General features: G+C 31.8%; 1 protein-coding gene across 1 annotated transcript in view; it reads right to left on the bottom strand.

Annotated features, from left to right (window-relative positions):
- The window catches only part of LOC145249558 (RNA polymerase II elongation factor ELL-like), a 185,173-nt gene extending 169,649 nt beyond the window's left edge, over window positions 1–15,524 (bottom strand). The window contains exon 1 of the mRNA XM_080111232.1: window positions 15,266–15,524. Coding sequence (XP_079967358.1) covers window positions 15,266–15,391 — 126 coding nt within the window. The 5' untranslated portion in view covers window positions 15,392–15,524. The remainder of the gene's footprint in view (window positions 1–15,265) is intronic.
- Window positions 15,525–17,271: the final 1,747 nt, after the last annotated feature.

Genomic DNA, 17,271 nt, shown 5'->3' with positions numbered 1-17,271 from the left:
TTTTCACGGACATTGTCGAAAGTCATCCCCTCTTTTTGATTGTCTAACCTTAATTTAAACCTACGTCACTTTCAGTTTGGTGGTGGTCGCAACAGCAAAGACATAACATTTTTTCCCCCATTGTTTTCCTCCTTCGCGGTATGGTTTCGAGCCTACCTCCCTACTACCACTTTTTTTGGGGGGGGGGCTCAACATACACTTCCAAACACCCGGGCAATGCCGGGCTGAAATGCTAGTATATATTATATATATATATATATATAAAATGAAAATTACAATTGAATTTACCAAAATGATCCAAGATGGTAAAATTAAAGTAAATTATAAATATTAAAGAATTAATATTTATAAAATTATCTCAGCCAGATAAAAAAGCTCGATAAAAAAAATATATATAAATATATATAATCTTGGAAGTTTTTTAACCTTTAAAACTATATAAAAAAAAACTAATTTAATTTTTATATTTTTATTATTGATTAGAAAACTTTAGTTAAGTCATTTAATCACATACAATCAATGCATCAACTTGCTCTCTCGAATTCACTATAGTACTAATGGTAATTTAAGGGATTATCATTGTTTACCATGAAAAACTGTTTCAGGGATTAAAAAACAAAACAGTATATTAAATCATGGCTCCCCAACAGTGTTGATCAAACACCACCTCCCTTAATCTTAAAAAAAAAATGTTAAAGATATTAGATCTAGTTTCCTACTCTTAATTTATTTGGCTAGCCTATTCATGTTATACAGGGTGACCCAAAAAACAAAAACGGGCCCCAACTCTAATTAGGCCACGTTTCTTAGTGTTTTGTCCGAATGAAATGAAACTGGTCATAACTAGTTTATTATATCCAAAACATCACATCAAAACACTAGAGGTCTTTGGCCTTTTTTCTCCGTTAACTGTAAAATGCTCAGAAAAACAACTGAATGTCCTGTTTTTTTTTTTTGGGGGGGGGGGGGTTACCATATATATATATATATATATATATATATATATATATATATATATATATATATAAGATTATGACTGTATGAACGTTTTTAAAATAAATGTTAACTCTGAAAGATCCTCATTTAATAAAATTACCAATACATTTTATCGCACCCTATTTGCACATTCAAACTTATTTACCTTATAAAGTTCCAGACGTAATGAGCACAACATTTGTTGCAACTGTGATAGTGTTTGAAGTTCTCAGCAATCACAGACATGTGATGGAACCTGTTTCTGCCAGGCTCTAGAATAAATCCTGTTTCTTAAGACATTCTGAAATAGTTGCTACACTATGGATCGACAGTGCATGCAAATTACAGATACGTTCCTGCAATTTATTAAAGAACCTTCAAATGGAACATGGATTCACCAGCCCAAATATGACAGGCATCCAGCGCGGTCGTAGCCGAGATTGAACTCACTACACAAGTTTTAATTCAAATCTTTTCCGTAACTGAATACTTGATGCTTCATCAGGGCTATCAAAGGTATTTTTTATCATGACGCCATCTCTAGATGAGGTGCCTATCACAGCTTAAGAGAGTCCCATCTACCCTCGAAAGAAGAATAGACAGCGCCAGTTTTTCAACTTGGTATTTTACCTCGCAGTATATACAGCGCCTTGCCTTCCCAAATGGTCACCCATTTGATACTGGCCAGGCTCAACATTGCTTAACTTTGGTGATCTGTTGAGATAGTGAATAGCCACTGGTGTGAGAAAGTTAAGAGCTATAGAGAGAATAGATTTTATGATAAGAATAAATGTAAAAGTGTTGTTTTGGTTTTACAAGAATTAAATTAATAAATATATATATATATATATATGGGAGGTGAAGTATGTTGCTCATTTATATATATTTGTTAATTAGGAAAAGTTTTCTACAAAACAAATTTTATTGGATGCTGTTTAAAAAACTATACATGGATTTGTCGCAAGATTTTGTTCCAGGAAAAATTTGTTACCAAAGAATTATTTGCAACATTGAAAATCACAAATTTACAATTCAATCCTTTTTGGAAACCTATTGGCCATTTTTTTTGCTGTACATGACTAGAATGTGACCACACTTAGAATTTGCATCATCGGTCTGCATTCGCTTACCAAATCAAATCGGTAGGTTTCAGCCATTGTAATAGAAATGATCTTTTAATAACGGAATGGTAATTTTATTAGAAGTCACCAAATTGGGATGCCATCTGAGGTGGCACGTTTTAAACTAGCAGTCTAGTCATATCTGCAATTAAACCGGGGTTTGTCACCAAAGCCAGATTAAGCAAAGAAAATGTGGATGTGTCTTGTGTAGTTTCTGACTTTTAGTCGAACACACAAATTCAGTTTATATGATTCACCTAACTTCAGTATATATATATATATATATATATATATATATATATATATATATATGTCACCATTTATCGAGGTCATGAGGCCACTTGAGGATAAGGGTTAATTAGTGTATGGTAGTCAATGAGACAATATAGTAATCGTTAGTTGTGGAAATTTGGTAAATTAGATTACTTAAAGGAACGGCTCATCAAGAACTTGTTTACGTTGGACTTGAAGACGACCATATTGTAGTCAGCTGGAAAGCAGGTAAATGGAAGAGAATTCCACAGGCGTGCAGTTCTAAGAAAGAAATTTCGTTCATAGAATCCACGTTTAGGTTTGGGCACAGATAAAGAGTGAGGGAAATTGATAGTGGTTTCAGCTAGACGAGTGTGGGAGGGGGGCATAGATTGGAGCTCAGACAAGCACTTGCCATAAAAATAACGATAGAGCAGAGACAGGCTCGCAGCGTTTCTTCTGTGGGAAAGAGGTTGCAGGGAAGACAAAAAGGCATCCCCTACTAGGCTACGAAGTCTGTTTTGAACTGTGTCAAGATAAAAAAATAAGTGACCATATGTACACCGTATAAACACATGCGAAATTGTTACGTTCTCTTTTAGTCTCCCCAAATGGCTTGAAATCGATTTGTTTAGTAACAATATCAAAATAAGTTTATTTTCGGACTTCATTTCCAAGGGACAAATAATAAAACTACGGAGAGAGAGAGAAAGAGAGAGAGGACGTCATGTGCTTTCGATGGACAAAGAAAATTGAAATCTAGTTTTGTTTTTGTTTTGTTTTATTTTTTTTGTTTGTTTTTTTTTTAAGTCTGCTACGTGTGAGATTAAAAAAAGGTTTCTCGAATAAATCGTGACAACATGGAAAAAAAAAATGTCTGAAGAAAAAGAAAGAAAGAAAAAACAGCTGAAAGAATTCTATAAATATCTGCAGAATAAATAACTGCATCAATTGTAGCATAGGGATTGATTGGTTTTCGCCCACATATTTATATATTAATAAAATTACAAGGCAACTTTACGCACGTGTGTGTGCGTGGTTCCCACAACTACGTTATTTACATCTTAATTCATTCTTGTTATATAATATTAGTTACTGAAAATAATATCGCTTAAATGCTCATAAAAAAATAATTCAAACAGATTGCATTTTTCTCGGAAATGGTCACAAAGGGGAAAGAACGTGACTCGAGATTATATATATATATTAGTGATTGAACGATATCAATATTTTCTCTGATTCCGATACAATTACCAATTCCAATTTAAAAAAAATTTTAAATCCAGAATTGTTTTTTGAAAAGATTACCGGGGAGGGGTGGGTGTAATATGTGCATATATTTTCCCAAACGTATATATACATTTGTGGGGATGTTATTCCAATTTTAATTTCACTGATAATTTAAGAAAAACAATCAACAAATATTTACTATTTTCATCACTAATACAAGCTATGGAAAATTAAATTTTAACCCAAAACAATCAAACAAAATCAAAAAGAATCGTTTATGGTATCGGAAAACAGGAAGGGTTTTTTGGTATTTTTTTTACAACCTGCCCCAGCCCCAGCGTAGTATAAACACCTCCAACCACCCCATGTTAAGAACGGCTTTCGGAATAACCCCCCAACCTCCACATATTAAGAACGGCTTTCGAGGTTTGTGGGAGTGGGGGGGGGGCTATTCCGAAAGTCGTTCTTTAACATGGGGAGGTTGGGGTGTTTATAATAAGCTGGGACACGTCGTAAAAATTTACGGATTTTTTTTTTTTTTTTTTTTCGATTAATCGTACAAACACTAAACTAAATTCCCCACCAATAAAAACGCCGATAAACACTTTGTTCTAAATAAAATAAATTAATTTTAAAATTGTATTCGTTGACTAGAAATAAAATTCTATTTTTATTAAAAAAAAAAAAAAAAAGTAACGAAATGTTGAGAATCGAATTTCAATGATTTAATCGCTAGCGGCCAATTATTCGTTTTGACAAAAAAGGTTCGCTTTTTTTTTTGGGGGGGGGGGGGGGTCTTTCTATTTTTAACACAAAAAGATTTTAACGAAATTGTAAGCAACAAATGAAGACAAATTAGTAAAATCTGATCAAACTTACAAATAAAATGGCCTCAATTAAAAATGTTTAACAAAAACTAAACTTTCAAACACTTAAAAAAAACTGTTCAGAATTTTTTTTTTTTTTTTTAGATTAGGATTAATAATTTGTATTATTCGGACTATTCTTCTCGCCTTATTTTCACAAGGTTTCTGCCGGTGTAACCTCCGACCGCCTTCGGGTGCGTTTTTTCGAACTTTGAAATATTTGTCAAGAGAAATAAATTTCAAATTGAATCTTGTACCTTTATTTTTAAAGCCTATAGTAAAAAATATTTTGTTTAACAATTTTCATGCCTTGGATGAAATGCTTTTCTAACTTGTTACTATATTTGGTTGAGATACTGTTTCAATGATAGTCATCGTAAAGCTGAAAACTTCAATATAACCCTCGTTTGTAGGAGAGGTGATCAAAAATTTACCGAAATTAATTGTTAAAAAGACGATGATTTTTGAAGGGGAGGCTAGAGAGGAGGGGGGGGGGGTGATCCAATTTTTCGAAGTGAAAGAGAGGACTTTAAAAAGTAAAGAGAAGAAATCGCTAAATATAGTTTTTCGATGATTGGTGTGGTGACTACCTACCCTCCCAAAAAAGCTAGTACTACAAGTGTGGTATGCAGACAAACTCCTAATTTGAACACATTCCTACAACTTTTCATACGATACGACTAATACAACAAGCAGGTAGTCATACGAAATAAAACGGTCTCTTTTGTTGCTCTCGAATAAATGAAGCTAACCCGAAAATATTGGGGGGGGGGGCGTAATTTTTTAAAAGTTAACGCATGAAGAGAGAGAGAGAGAGAGAGAGAGAGAGAGAGAGAGAGAGAGAGAGAGAGAGAGAGAGAACTAATTAAAAATGAGTAATTTTCACTCACACAATATATATATATATATATATATATATATATATATATGCTTAAATCGGTCACCATGGCCGTCCGCATTAACACTAAAATCCTGGGTCATTTTTGCAGTATAGACAAAACGAAAAATTGGTCAAAGAACATGACAAATGTTACTAAAGGCAAGATAAGTTACTCTTCTATCTACCTGGTAGAAGTTTTTTTGGTGTTTTAAACTTATTTTAAATCGTTTATTTAAGGCTCAAGTAGTGTCCAATAGGTGCTTGTTGACTGCTTGTTACGATAGAGTCGACAGCTCGATTTTTTTTTTTAATGTGTCATTTTAAGCAATATTACGTACTTGACTGTCATGTCGAAAATAGTATATATAAAAAAATTACGAAAACTCATCGAGTAGAAAGTTATTTATAGTTAAAAGTAATTTTTACAGAAAATGGAGTAAAACTATTTTTCTTATGTGTTATAAAGTAAACGGTGAAGAGTTCACACACAGGGGACGTAACTCCGAACGAATATTTTACATTACTTGTTCATGGCGTGTAATATTTATTGTCCATAGTGATAGACTTTTTTGCTTTATTTTTATTTATTTTTTTTTGTTTTTTACTAAAAATATATCAGTTCTATTCAATGGGCACTTGTACAGTTTAATCAACTTTTTTCTCGATATTTTCATTTTTTAAATGTCTTGATTAAACTGTACAAGTACCATTCGATAAATTTCTGTATTTTTTTTTTTATATATTACTCTCTTCCACATGGCAATTAAGTACCTAATATTGTTTCTGCTTAAGACGGCATTAAAAAAATCGATTTGTCGACTATCTTAACAAGCACTGTCGAATGTTATGTTAGACGGAAAATAGTGGTAGACACGAGACGACCATGTTTAGAATCACGACAATCGTTTAAAACTAGAAAATTAAACAAAATAATGGTTAGAAATCAACCCAATAAATGTCACTACAAAATACCCAAATCCTGTAACGAGTTACAACAGCCGGACGGACATTTAGAATGTTTTGCTGTTTTTTTTTTTATAAAGTTATTTAGGAAAACATTATCAACGTGAGAGGGAAGCTTTGTTAACTATTCTGTACCTTCACCTCAAATACGTAATCTCTTTTCAAAAAAGATGAAAGTTGATTCTGATTGAAGATTTAACCAATTCTTGGAATTTATAGATAAAATACACTAAACCTACAACAAACCATATCGAGACAGCAGCAACAAAGGTTGACAGCAATTTACAAAATATATAAATCTAATCTATTATATAAAAGATGTCTGTTAGTGTGTGTGTTTGTATATCGGCTAAAAACTTGTCAGACGTATCCGACCAGGACGAAACCGGTACCGTATGAAAGAGCAATCCCTCGGATGCGCAATAAGTGAAAATTAGAAAAAAAATAATTAATTCAGTGGCAGTAAACTGGACCACTTTTTGAAGGATGGGATTAGTTTTCGCAAGTCATACATGCACGCCTAATTAACTAAAGCTATGTTTAAATATTATATCTTGCAACGTCATGACGTCATAAGCACTCGTGGCCGTGTCGGCAAACGCGTTTGCCAGTAACTTTTTCTCTTTCGCGTTTCAGGTTCGAGCCTAGCTACCGCGGCTTTTTTTTTTCAGTCGCACGGGCGCTCACTGCTATTTTGATTAAAAGTTGTTTTGATTTATTTTTTTTTTTTGGGGGGGGGGAAGCACATAAGCAACAAAAAGTGCTCAATATCCAGAGAATAGTCTCTCTGCGTATCCCTTTTGCCGAAATATCTGGGGGCGGGGGGTTGTCCCGTACTTTTATTTTTGAAATCGTTGTGGGGGGGGGGGGGTATCGATAAAAGTGCTCATTCTTAGTACACCATTACACCAAGTGTGTCCAAACCTAACTTCATGTCGACCCGGGCAACGCCGAGTACCCATGCGAGGATATAATAGATGCAAATGAATCAACGTTTTTTTTAGTTTTCAGTGTCCGTAACTGAAGTTTCATTTTGTATAGTTGCCTTTCGACTGTTGTGGGTTTTTACTAAAATGATATTAAGCCATGGGAGAGGGTGATAATATATATATATATATATATATATATATATATATATATATATATATATATATATATATTATCAAAGTGGGATGTTTGCTTTTATTTCGTGAATAAAAGAGATGACACTTAAAAACACCAACAACTTTTCATCCGCCCCCGAGGAGGAGGGAGGGAGGGGGTGCTGCTGCTGACGATAGTGATGTTTTTTTTTTTTTTTGCTTCGTTAAAAACTCCATATGGTTTCTTTCGCTTACTTTCGATGTTAGAAAACTTAACACGAGTTAAAAAAAAAAAAAAAAAAAAAAAAAAAAAAAAAAAGAAAAAAAAAAAGGATTTTCTTGGCCTTTGTCAAGATCAGTGTAGTATCTGTTCTGATGCTACGCTTCAATTTTTTGTTCTCGGTTAGTGGAGGAGAAATCCTCCACGACTGAGACCATTTTTATTTTTGTTCTTTCTCTCACATTAAAAACCAACACTGGTTGGTGTCTAACTCAGCCCTCGCGAGGCAAGTAAATAGGAAGTACGTTTTTTGCTTAAAAAAAAAATAATAATAATAAAACTCCCTAAATCCATTTCATAACTGGTTAGTTGATTTGTTTTAGAGCTTTTGAAAGTATATCTTAAGTCTGTAGACAAATTATATATATATATATATATATATATATATATATATATATATACACACACACACCCGGGGTTACCCGAGTTTTTGTTTTTTAACCAAATTACTATAATAGGTCTGAAAGTTAAATTTGGTTACTAAATTATAAGTTAACGACATTATAAAACCTAAAGAGTATTTTCAAATAGCGTTTTATAAAATAAATGCAAATTACTTCTAAAACTTTCAATTTGTTAATACTTGGAGATTTGCTAAGACTTTAAATCCAAATTAAATTACATCTTATCTTTAAAACTTAACAAAAGATTAAAATAAGGGATTTATTTAAGAAATTAATATGCATTCTGCTAGATTTCGTAACTATTTAAAAACAATGTTTTAATATTTTACGCTTATTGCATTAATAAAATTAGTCACGTAAAGACGATTCATATACAAAAATTTTATTAATTGATAAAATACAGAAATATCTGCCCTACATTTATTTTTTTGTTTTTTTTTTCGCTAGGAGCAAAACGTAGTATCTGTTCTTCTAATGCTATATTTTATATTTCCTGTCCTCGGCCAGTACGGAGAAATCCTAAACTAAGGTATTTTTTTTTTATCATCCAAACCTAGAGTGACTCTTTTAGGGAGCTATATTTTCCCCCCACATTAAAAGTCAACCTCGAGTACAATTCTTGACTTCGTGGGTAGGCAAATAAAGATGATCATAGGCATGTGTATCCAAGAGACACTATGGATATATTTGGTGGGATTTTTACCAACATTTTGTTTAGTTTTCGATTTTGGAGCGATTATCGAATCTGAGAATCTCCAGATTCGAGTCTCATTGTCAGTCCAGTCAGATAATTTTTTTCTTGTTCTGATTTAAAGACTTGACACTACTTGTGTTTCAAGTGAATTAAACGCTTGAATATAAAATTTTCCCCACCCCACAAAATAAATTTCTCAAAGTAGGTAGAAGAGTCACTTATTCTGCCTTGGGTAACATTTATTTATTTATCCGGGTTTGTATTACTGTACACAGATTCGAAAAAGTTGTCAAAAAATAAATATATAACAAATAAATGCAAGATAAGTTACTTTTCTACCAAACTGGATATATTTTTCGTGTTTTTATTCAATGTAACATGTTTATTCAGCTCGAAAACCATACAGTGTTTACCGATGTATTGGAACATTCAAGATGGCGTCTTATTCTCTCTTTAACACGGTAAGTGTGGGAAAAGATGTTATAAATAAAAAAAAACGGATAAAATACTGTTAAAAACTCGCTCAATATATGTTACCGTGACATAGCTTGACATATTCGGCGGGTTTTTAATAGTATTTTGTATAGTTTTTTTTATTTATAACACCTTTTTCCATACTTACGGTGTTAAAGAGGGTGTGAGACGCCATCTTGAATTTTCGAATACATCGGTAAACACTGTTTTTCGAGCTGAATAAATGTTACATTGAATAAAAACACAAAAAATATATCCAGTTTGGTAGAAAAGTAACTTATCTTGCCTTTGATGACATTTATTTGTTATATATTTGTTTTTTAACAACTTTTTCGAATCTATGTGTACAGTAATACAAACCCATTTATCCTTTTTCGTTTCGTTGTCTATACTGCAAGATGCCCCAAAATGTTTTAGTTTGGAAATACACTAAAGCCTAACTGCCAGGTAAACAAAAGAATAAAAGGATCTTTTCTGAAAAAGAAAAAAAAAAAAAAGCCTCAGTCTGGAAGGATTTCTTATGGGAGACAGAACAGATACAACTTCATATTTATCAAAATTTATTTTGATAAATTACATTAAAAATCAAAACGGATCGACCTTTGACATTTAAATAAAAACATCTGGCAAACTTTTAGTCACATTACATTGTCAAATACAAAGTTATGTTTCAGTTTAAAAAAAAAATTATACATAAGAAAATCTATGGCTAAAAGTAAATATTTTATAAACTATTTTAATTTATATAAATGCAAGTTATTGGATAAATGAAAAATTCTACGAATTATTTTAAGTTTTTGTTAAAAAAAAAAAAAAAAAAAAAAAAAAAAAAAACTGCACATGACACGTAATATGGCCGAAACAGCTGTTTTTCTTTGAAAGCTTCCCGGTTTAAAAGAAAACGAAATATCTTTATCGTAACCGTATAATCATTATATAACAAATAAATAGGAAATCTTGAAAGATTTTTATTTAATAATGCTCATACTAAAAAAATAATATAATTTAAAAAAAAAAAAAAAAATTCATATTGAAAGAGTCACATCATCGGGTAAATCAAAACTTTCAAGTAGAAATTATATATATATATATATATATATATACACACACACACACACACACACACATACATACATACATACACACACACTATTAAAATAAGTTGAATACGAGGACGACTAGAAACAACGCTGGATTCAGCAGAGAAGGACTGGTGTTATTTTGGAGTCTTCCTCCTAATCCTTCCTACACTAATTGCACAACCAAGGCTTCGGGGTCTAGTTTACCCTACTATTTAATCCATAGTTAAAAGGGAAAACATACGGATTCATACTTTTCCTAAGGTTATCAATGTAAACTATGCATTGGCCCCGATGGAACACACATTATATATATATATAGTTCGTATTTCTTTTAACACCGCTTAAAACACGCTAGCAAATATGATTATTGTAAATGAGCTATAATAGAAATTTTTGTGTTCCTTCCACCAAAGCAATTCATCAATCTAACAATTTTTCATCTTAAAATATGAAAGATTAAAAAAAGTTAAAATTAACGGTACTCATGCACTGCAGTCATACTTATTGATCAGTGCTGAAATAATAACGTTATTATTTTAAAAGCCATTCTTAACATGGGGAGGGGAGGGTGTTTTGTACCTATTCTTTACTTTAACTTTACAATTGAATAAAAAATTAAAAAAAAAAAAGCTTTAATTAAACTTGGAAATACGATTTAAAAAAATAGTGCGGATCACTCTCTGCATTAATTCGCACCAAATTAACAAATCGAGAAACGAAATCGAGGTTTCGTTTTGGAAAATTAGACCAACCAAAAAAAGAACTACAACAATTTGATTACAATTCGAATATATCTACATCGATACATTTTATAGTTTTCTTTTAAATTTAGTCTTATGATTTTTATTTTAATGTTTATTTTTTATTTTTTTTAATAACAGAGCGGCGAATATTGAGCAACTTTTTTTCATTTTCATTTGGAAAATGATTTCATTGTCTGTCATGGCGGACACACCACTACTTTTTTTTTAACGAAAAGATAAAAATACAATCATAAAAAAAGAATCGTCGACAGCAAAGAAAAAAAAATGACGTGAAAATTTAAAATAAATTGATCATAAAAATGCAGCCTGTGTGAGAAATTACGTTATTATTTCATCCGAAAACCACCGACAGATATTCGAACGCCAACAGAACTCGACCATCGATGTCTTTGTATAAAAAGATTCTGTGGCACTTATGCAGTTTATGAAACATGCTACTTTATTTTTTTAGATCGGATTTTCAAGTTAAATTTAATTTTTAACGTAGCTTTTAGGTGATAATAAAGAATAATTAACAAAGCTCTTGGGTTTGTATTACTGTACACAGATTCGAAAAAGTTGTCACAAAACAAATATAGAACAAATAAATGTTATCAAAGGCAAGATAAGTTACTTTTCTACTTAACTGGATATGTTTTTAGTGTTTTTATTTAATGTACCATGCTTATTCAGCTCGAAAAAGTGTTTACCGATATATTGGAAAATTAAAAATGGTGTCCGACTCTCCCTTTGACACGGTAAGTTTGGGAAAATAAAAATAAAGTAAAAAAAAAAAACACCGAATAATGTCAGCCTATGTCACGGTAACATTGAGCGAGTTTCTAACTATTTTGTCTAGTTTTATATTCTATACTTTCAACCTTACAATTGAATAAAAAAAAAAAAAACACAAAAAACTTTAATTAAACTTGGAAATACGATTTAAAAAAATAGCGCGGATCACTCTCTGCACTAGCACCAACAAATGTTATCAAAGTTACTTTTCTATTTAACTGGATAAGTTTTTAGTGTTTTTATTTTAATGTAAAATGTTTATTCGGTTCGAAAAACGAGTAATGTTGGCGAAGAAAAAATGTCTGAAGACTTGATAATCACTTCAAAATAAGAGATAAAACAAAATGGTGTTAGACATTGCAGCCATCTTGTTCTACAGTGTTCAACATCATTCGTTTTTCGAACCGAATAAACATTTCGGTACTCATGCAAAGAGTGATCCGTGCTGAAATAATAACATTTAAAAGGCCATTCTTAACATGGGGCGGGGAGGGTGTTTTGTACCTATTCTGTACTTTAACCTTACAATTGAATTAAAAAAAAAAATAAAAAAATAAAAATAAAAAACCTTTAATTTAAACGTGGAAATACGATTGAAAAAAAAAAAAAAATAGCGCGGCAGCCACGACACTTTCTGCATTAGCACCAACATTTTACATTAAATAAAAACACTAAAAACTTATATAGCTAAGTAGAAAAATAACTTATCGTGCTTTTGATAACATTTATTTGTTATATATTTTTGTTTTACAACTTTTTCGAATGTGTAGTAAGTAAAAAAAAAAAAAAACCCGAAAGTGTGATTGAGGAGGATGAGGTGCAGGCAGCAGAGGAAACTAACCTGCCAAAAGTGCCTGGGTAGGCCCGTCCCGTCGATATTCCCAGATTTAAAACGTAGATTAAAATTTTTATGACAATAAAAATTAGATTGACACCAAATAGGTAAGTCATTGCTTTAAAGTACCAAAATAAATGGAATAGAATAAGACAGCTTCACGTGTCTTTCTAGTATCTACGTGACACACACATATATATATATAAGGAGATTAGAATAGTCTATATATATATATTTATATATATATTGATTACCGAAATAAAAATACTATACCGTAAAGTAAATATTTCAAATATCATATTCAAATTATAGATGTGTGTATACGTATATATAGGTACAAAATTACACCCATCGACATGCATTCGACATCTCCATAAACAAGTCAGCCATTTTAATCTTTTGTTACTAGTTTGGAAGTAAAATTACTTCGTGAACGTTCGAAATTGGAAAACTTAATTTTTGAATAGAAATTCATTTAAACAGGCTTTCAAATCCTTCCCCGTTATTTAAAAAAAAAAAAAAAAGTTTTGGAATCCACTTTTATATCCAATAATTTTATAGAGATTGAAGCAGTTTTATAAATTTCGTTTAAGCCATAAATCTAACCAAACCAGTGAAACCACCTAAACAATACCATAATAATTCAACTTGCAAAATCATATTAAAAAATAAATGAAATACCAAGACTCCCGGGCAATTCTGAGTTACCTTGCTAATTATGAAGAAAAGGAAATTACTGAGAAACCATGAACAATAAACAGTGGAAGTGCTAAGAAATTATGGAAGAAACCATATTTTTCAGTTTCATTCTTAATGTTCTGATTTATTTGCTTTCCCACGAGGGCAAAGTTAGACACAAGGTCAGTTTTTAATGTGGGGAAAATCCACCCTCCCCCCCCCAAAAAAAAAGGAAAAGAAAAGGGCACTCTGGATAGGAACAAAAATAAATTGTCTCAGTCATGAAGGATTTCTCATCCACTAACCGAGAATAGAAGAGGTGAAAAGGCGTTAGAAATAGTGATTTTGGTCCGAATGAGGCCTAGGAAATCTCTTAAATAGATTTTAAATATTAAATTGATATTTTTGACGTGGATTAATTCAATCGTACCATAAAGACAGTTGAAATATCTTGGGTTTTTTTTTTTTTTTTTTAGTTTTTTTTTATTCGAAATAAATGTTTGTAAAAATGAATTCTTGGTGCCCTTGTACTCATTGATCAGCTCTTTTTTAAAATCGTATTTCCAAGTTTAATTAAAGTTTTTTTTTATTATTATTCAATTGTAAGGTTAAAGTACAGAATAGGTACAAAATACCCTCCTCTCCCCATGTTAAGAATGGTTTTTTAAATAATAACGTTATTATTTCAGTACGGATCACTCTCTGCAGGAGTACCATTTTCTTTTTAACAGGTGGGGAGGGAAATAATTTCAGAAGCTGAAATACGTTTTCAGTTTCCTCACAGGCATTATGTCTTTCTTTCGAGGAGAGTTTGACTAGCCTGCAATTATTTCGTTTTCAATAATTTATAAATAAATTATTGAAAACGAAATTTTTTTTTTTTTTTTTTTTTTTTTTACTTTTGTTTCGCTTTTAAAATCGTAATCTTCGTGTGGTTTCAACGTGGTAGCTCATTAAATTTTAATTGAAATTTATCTAACGAATAATAAATTCGTTAGATAAATTTTAACAAATTGAAACTGAATATTACGCTTGAAAAAGTTTCTGTGAATATGAATGAACAAAAAAATAGAAGTATTTTTGGTGTAGAAAAAAAAAAAAAAAAAAGAACAATGGCTACCAGCAACTAAGACATTAAAGTTTTAACTGTTAAAACTAAGATAAATTAAAATTCAGTTTGCTTTAAAAAAAAAAAAAAAAAGAAAAAGATATTTATCGAAAAATATGGTCGAATGTTAAGCCAAATCGGTACTCCAATTGACAAATTGTCCCAATAGGAGACTTGAAATCCTGAACATTAACTGCAATTATTAATTAGAATATAAAAACGACGAACAAAATTTTAGAATTTTTTTTTTTTTTATATTGTCTCCAAGCGAAAATGTTCTGTTTGAAAATGTTATCCTCCCAGGTATTACTACTTCTTTTCGGGGGGGGGGGAGCTGACTAGAGTACATTTATTAGCGATGAAGAAGCCAATGCGATTATACTTATTTTTGTTCTCAGTCTAGAGAACCCCCTTTTTATGAGGATCTAGACCTTCTCTCACATTAATGACCAACCTTGTGTCTAACAGTGCCCTTATGGGGAGCCACCCACCCAAATAGGGACACTAACACAAAGTATATAATTCGAAAGGTGTTCAGCCAATTTATCATGGAAGATTCGAGTTAAATAATAGATTGGTTTTGACGAGGATGCACGTGCTAAATATAAATTTGTCGGTATAAAACAACTATATACCAGCTCTACTAACAAGTTATTTTAATGTTGAGCACTGATTGATCGGAAAGATATTCAACTTATTAGATACTAATAATAAGTCTCTTTCTCCATTATATATAGCAGACGTATTACTGAATAAGTTTAAAATAAAACCAAACGGGGGACTGGTTGAAATAGAAGCCTTACCTTTTGTTTGGCATATTCCTCAAGTGTTTTTAGTGCAGAGTCGGTAAGTTTCAGGTGGATTATAGTTTTATCGCCTTCAGTATTGGTAGACAAGCCATAATGTTGTCCTTCAAGAAGTTCAGCCATTTTTGCTATAACGAAATTTTTGTAACTTTAAAACGAGCATTGAAGAGTTCCGCACTGGCGACCAATCAGAATCGCCCTTACAAAACTGGACTGGCGACAACCAATAAAAACGCTCGTTGCAACAAAGGAAGCTGGTTGTCGAAGTTCATTTCCTCTTTCTATCATGGCGCTTCATCTTTGTTATGATTTTGCAAATCCTTATATTTACTTATTAACTCTTCGTTTTTAATTTTTTTTTTAATTGTAAACAAGACCAGCTGTGAGCCGTTTAGTCAGTATTTTTCAAATATATTAAATATATAATTTCTTAAAGTTGACATTGGTTGATTATCATGTTTTTACCAGAAACTATTTACTTAACATGGATGCCGTCATAAAAGATGAAATAGTAGTTTTTGGCAACTTTCGAAAAAAAATAAAGCTGATTTTGTGACGTCATCTATTTTCAAGTAAATAGTAAATATATTTTTTATGCTGTTAATAATTCGTACTCGTCTCTCTCTCTCTCTCTCTCTCTCTCTCTCTCTCTCTCTCTCTCTCTCTCTCTCTCTCTCTCTCTCTCTCTCTCTCTCAATTATTTTCGTCATTTCGCCCTTCTTTACACCATGGGAAACAAGTGTGTACGGTGACAGGCAATCAGGACCAGCAAAAAAGTAAAATATTACTGTGACATTTATTGGGGTGGATTTCTACATTTATTTTGTTTTATTTTTTATTTTTAAGCCATTATCGAGACTTAAAAAATGTAAGAGTCAACTCGCGGCGATTTTTTTTCTGGTTCTCATGTAACATTAGACACTACTTGTTTTTCGAACTGAATAAACGTTTAAAAGTAAATACACTAAAAACTTGTCTATCTATATATTTTTGGTAATGATAACATTTATTTGTCATACAGTGTGACCCGGATATAAGATACTTATTCTCAGGGGGCCCTACAGATCTCTTATATCCGGGTTACACTGTACATTAACACATGCTCTAATTTGGGGCCAGAGATTATCTCTCATATTCGGGGTGTCTTATATTCTGGTCTCTTATATTCGGGTTACACTGTGTATTTGTTTTTGGCCACTTTTCCGTATATTATTGTAAAACAAACCCGAAAAGTGCATATTCACTACTCTAGTTCATAGATGTGTTTTGTTTTTTTAAATCACAAAACAATTCTTTTTCATTCTCTTAAAAATCAAAATATAGCACACATTACTCACCCTTACGCCTAGCAGCTCTGTTCTATTATTCGTAATGATTTCAATGAGTTTAGAGGTGTACTGTACTGTACTATATATATATATATATATATATATATATATGTGTGTGTGTGTGTGTGTGTGTGTGTGTGTGTGTGTGTGTGTGTGTGTAACCCGGATATAAGAACCCCTAATATAAGAAAATCGGATAGAAGAGAGATTTTCTCTGGTCCCAAATTAGAGCCTGTGTTAATGTACAGGGTACCCCGGATATAAGATAGTTGCAGAGACCTGGTAGGAAGTCTCTTATATCTGGGTTACACTGATATATATATATATGATGAGAATAATGGAAATAGTATTCCGACGAAATAGAGAAGTAAAAAAAGGAAAAAAACAAGTTATGTGTTCAATGTTCATCAACGTTTCGTCTTTATTTCGACACTTCCTTTGGATGAAATAAAGACGAAACGTTGATGGAACATTGAACACATAACTCGGTTTGATCGTTTTTACTTCTCTCTCTCTCTCTCTCTCTCTATTTCAACCTCGGAGATTTTGCTTAATCATTACAAGTTGTTTCAAAAATCCCAGGTGTGTGTGTGTGTGTGTGTGTGTGTGTGTGTGTGTGGCAAAAATCCCAGGTGTGTGTATGTATTTGTCTTGTCAATCCTGACTTGTGGTTAA

Source organism: Euprymna scolopes, chromosome 28, assembly GCF_053919585.1.
Source record: "Euprymna scolopes isolate OS-2025 chromosome 28, ASM5391958v1, whole genome shotgun sequence".
NCBI lineage: Eukaryota > Metazoa > Mollusca > Cephalopoda > Sepiida > Sepiolidae > Euprymna > Euprymna scolopes.
This window is presented reverse-complemented; position numbering and strand designations above follow the sequence as displayed.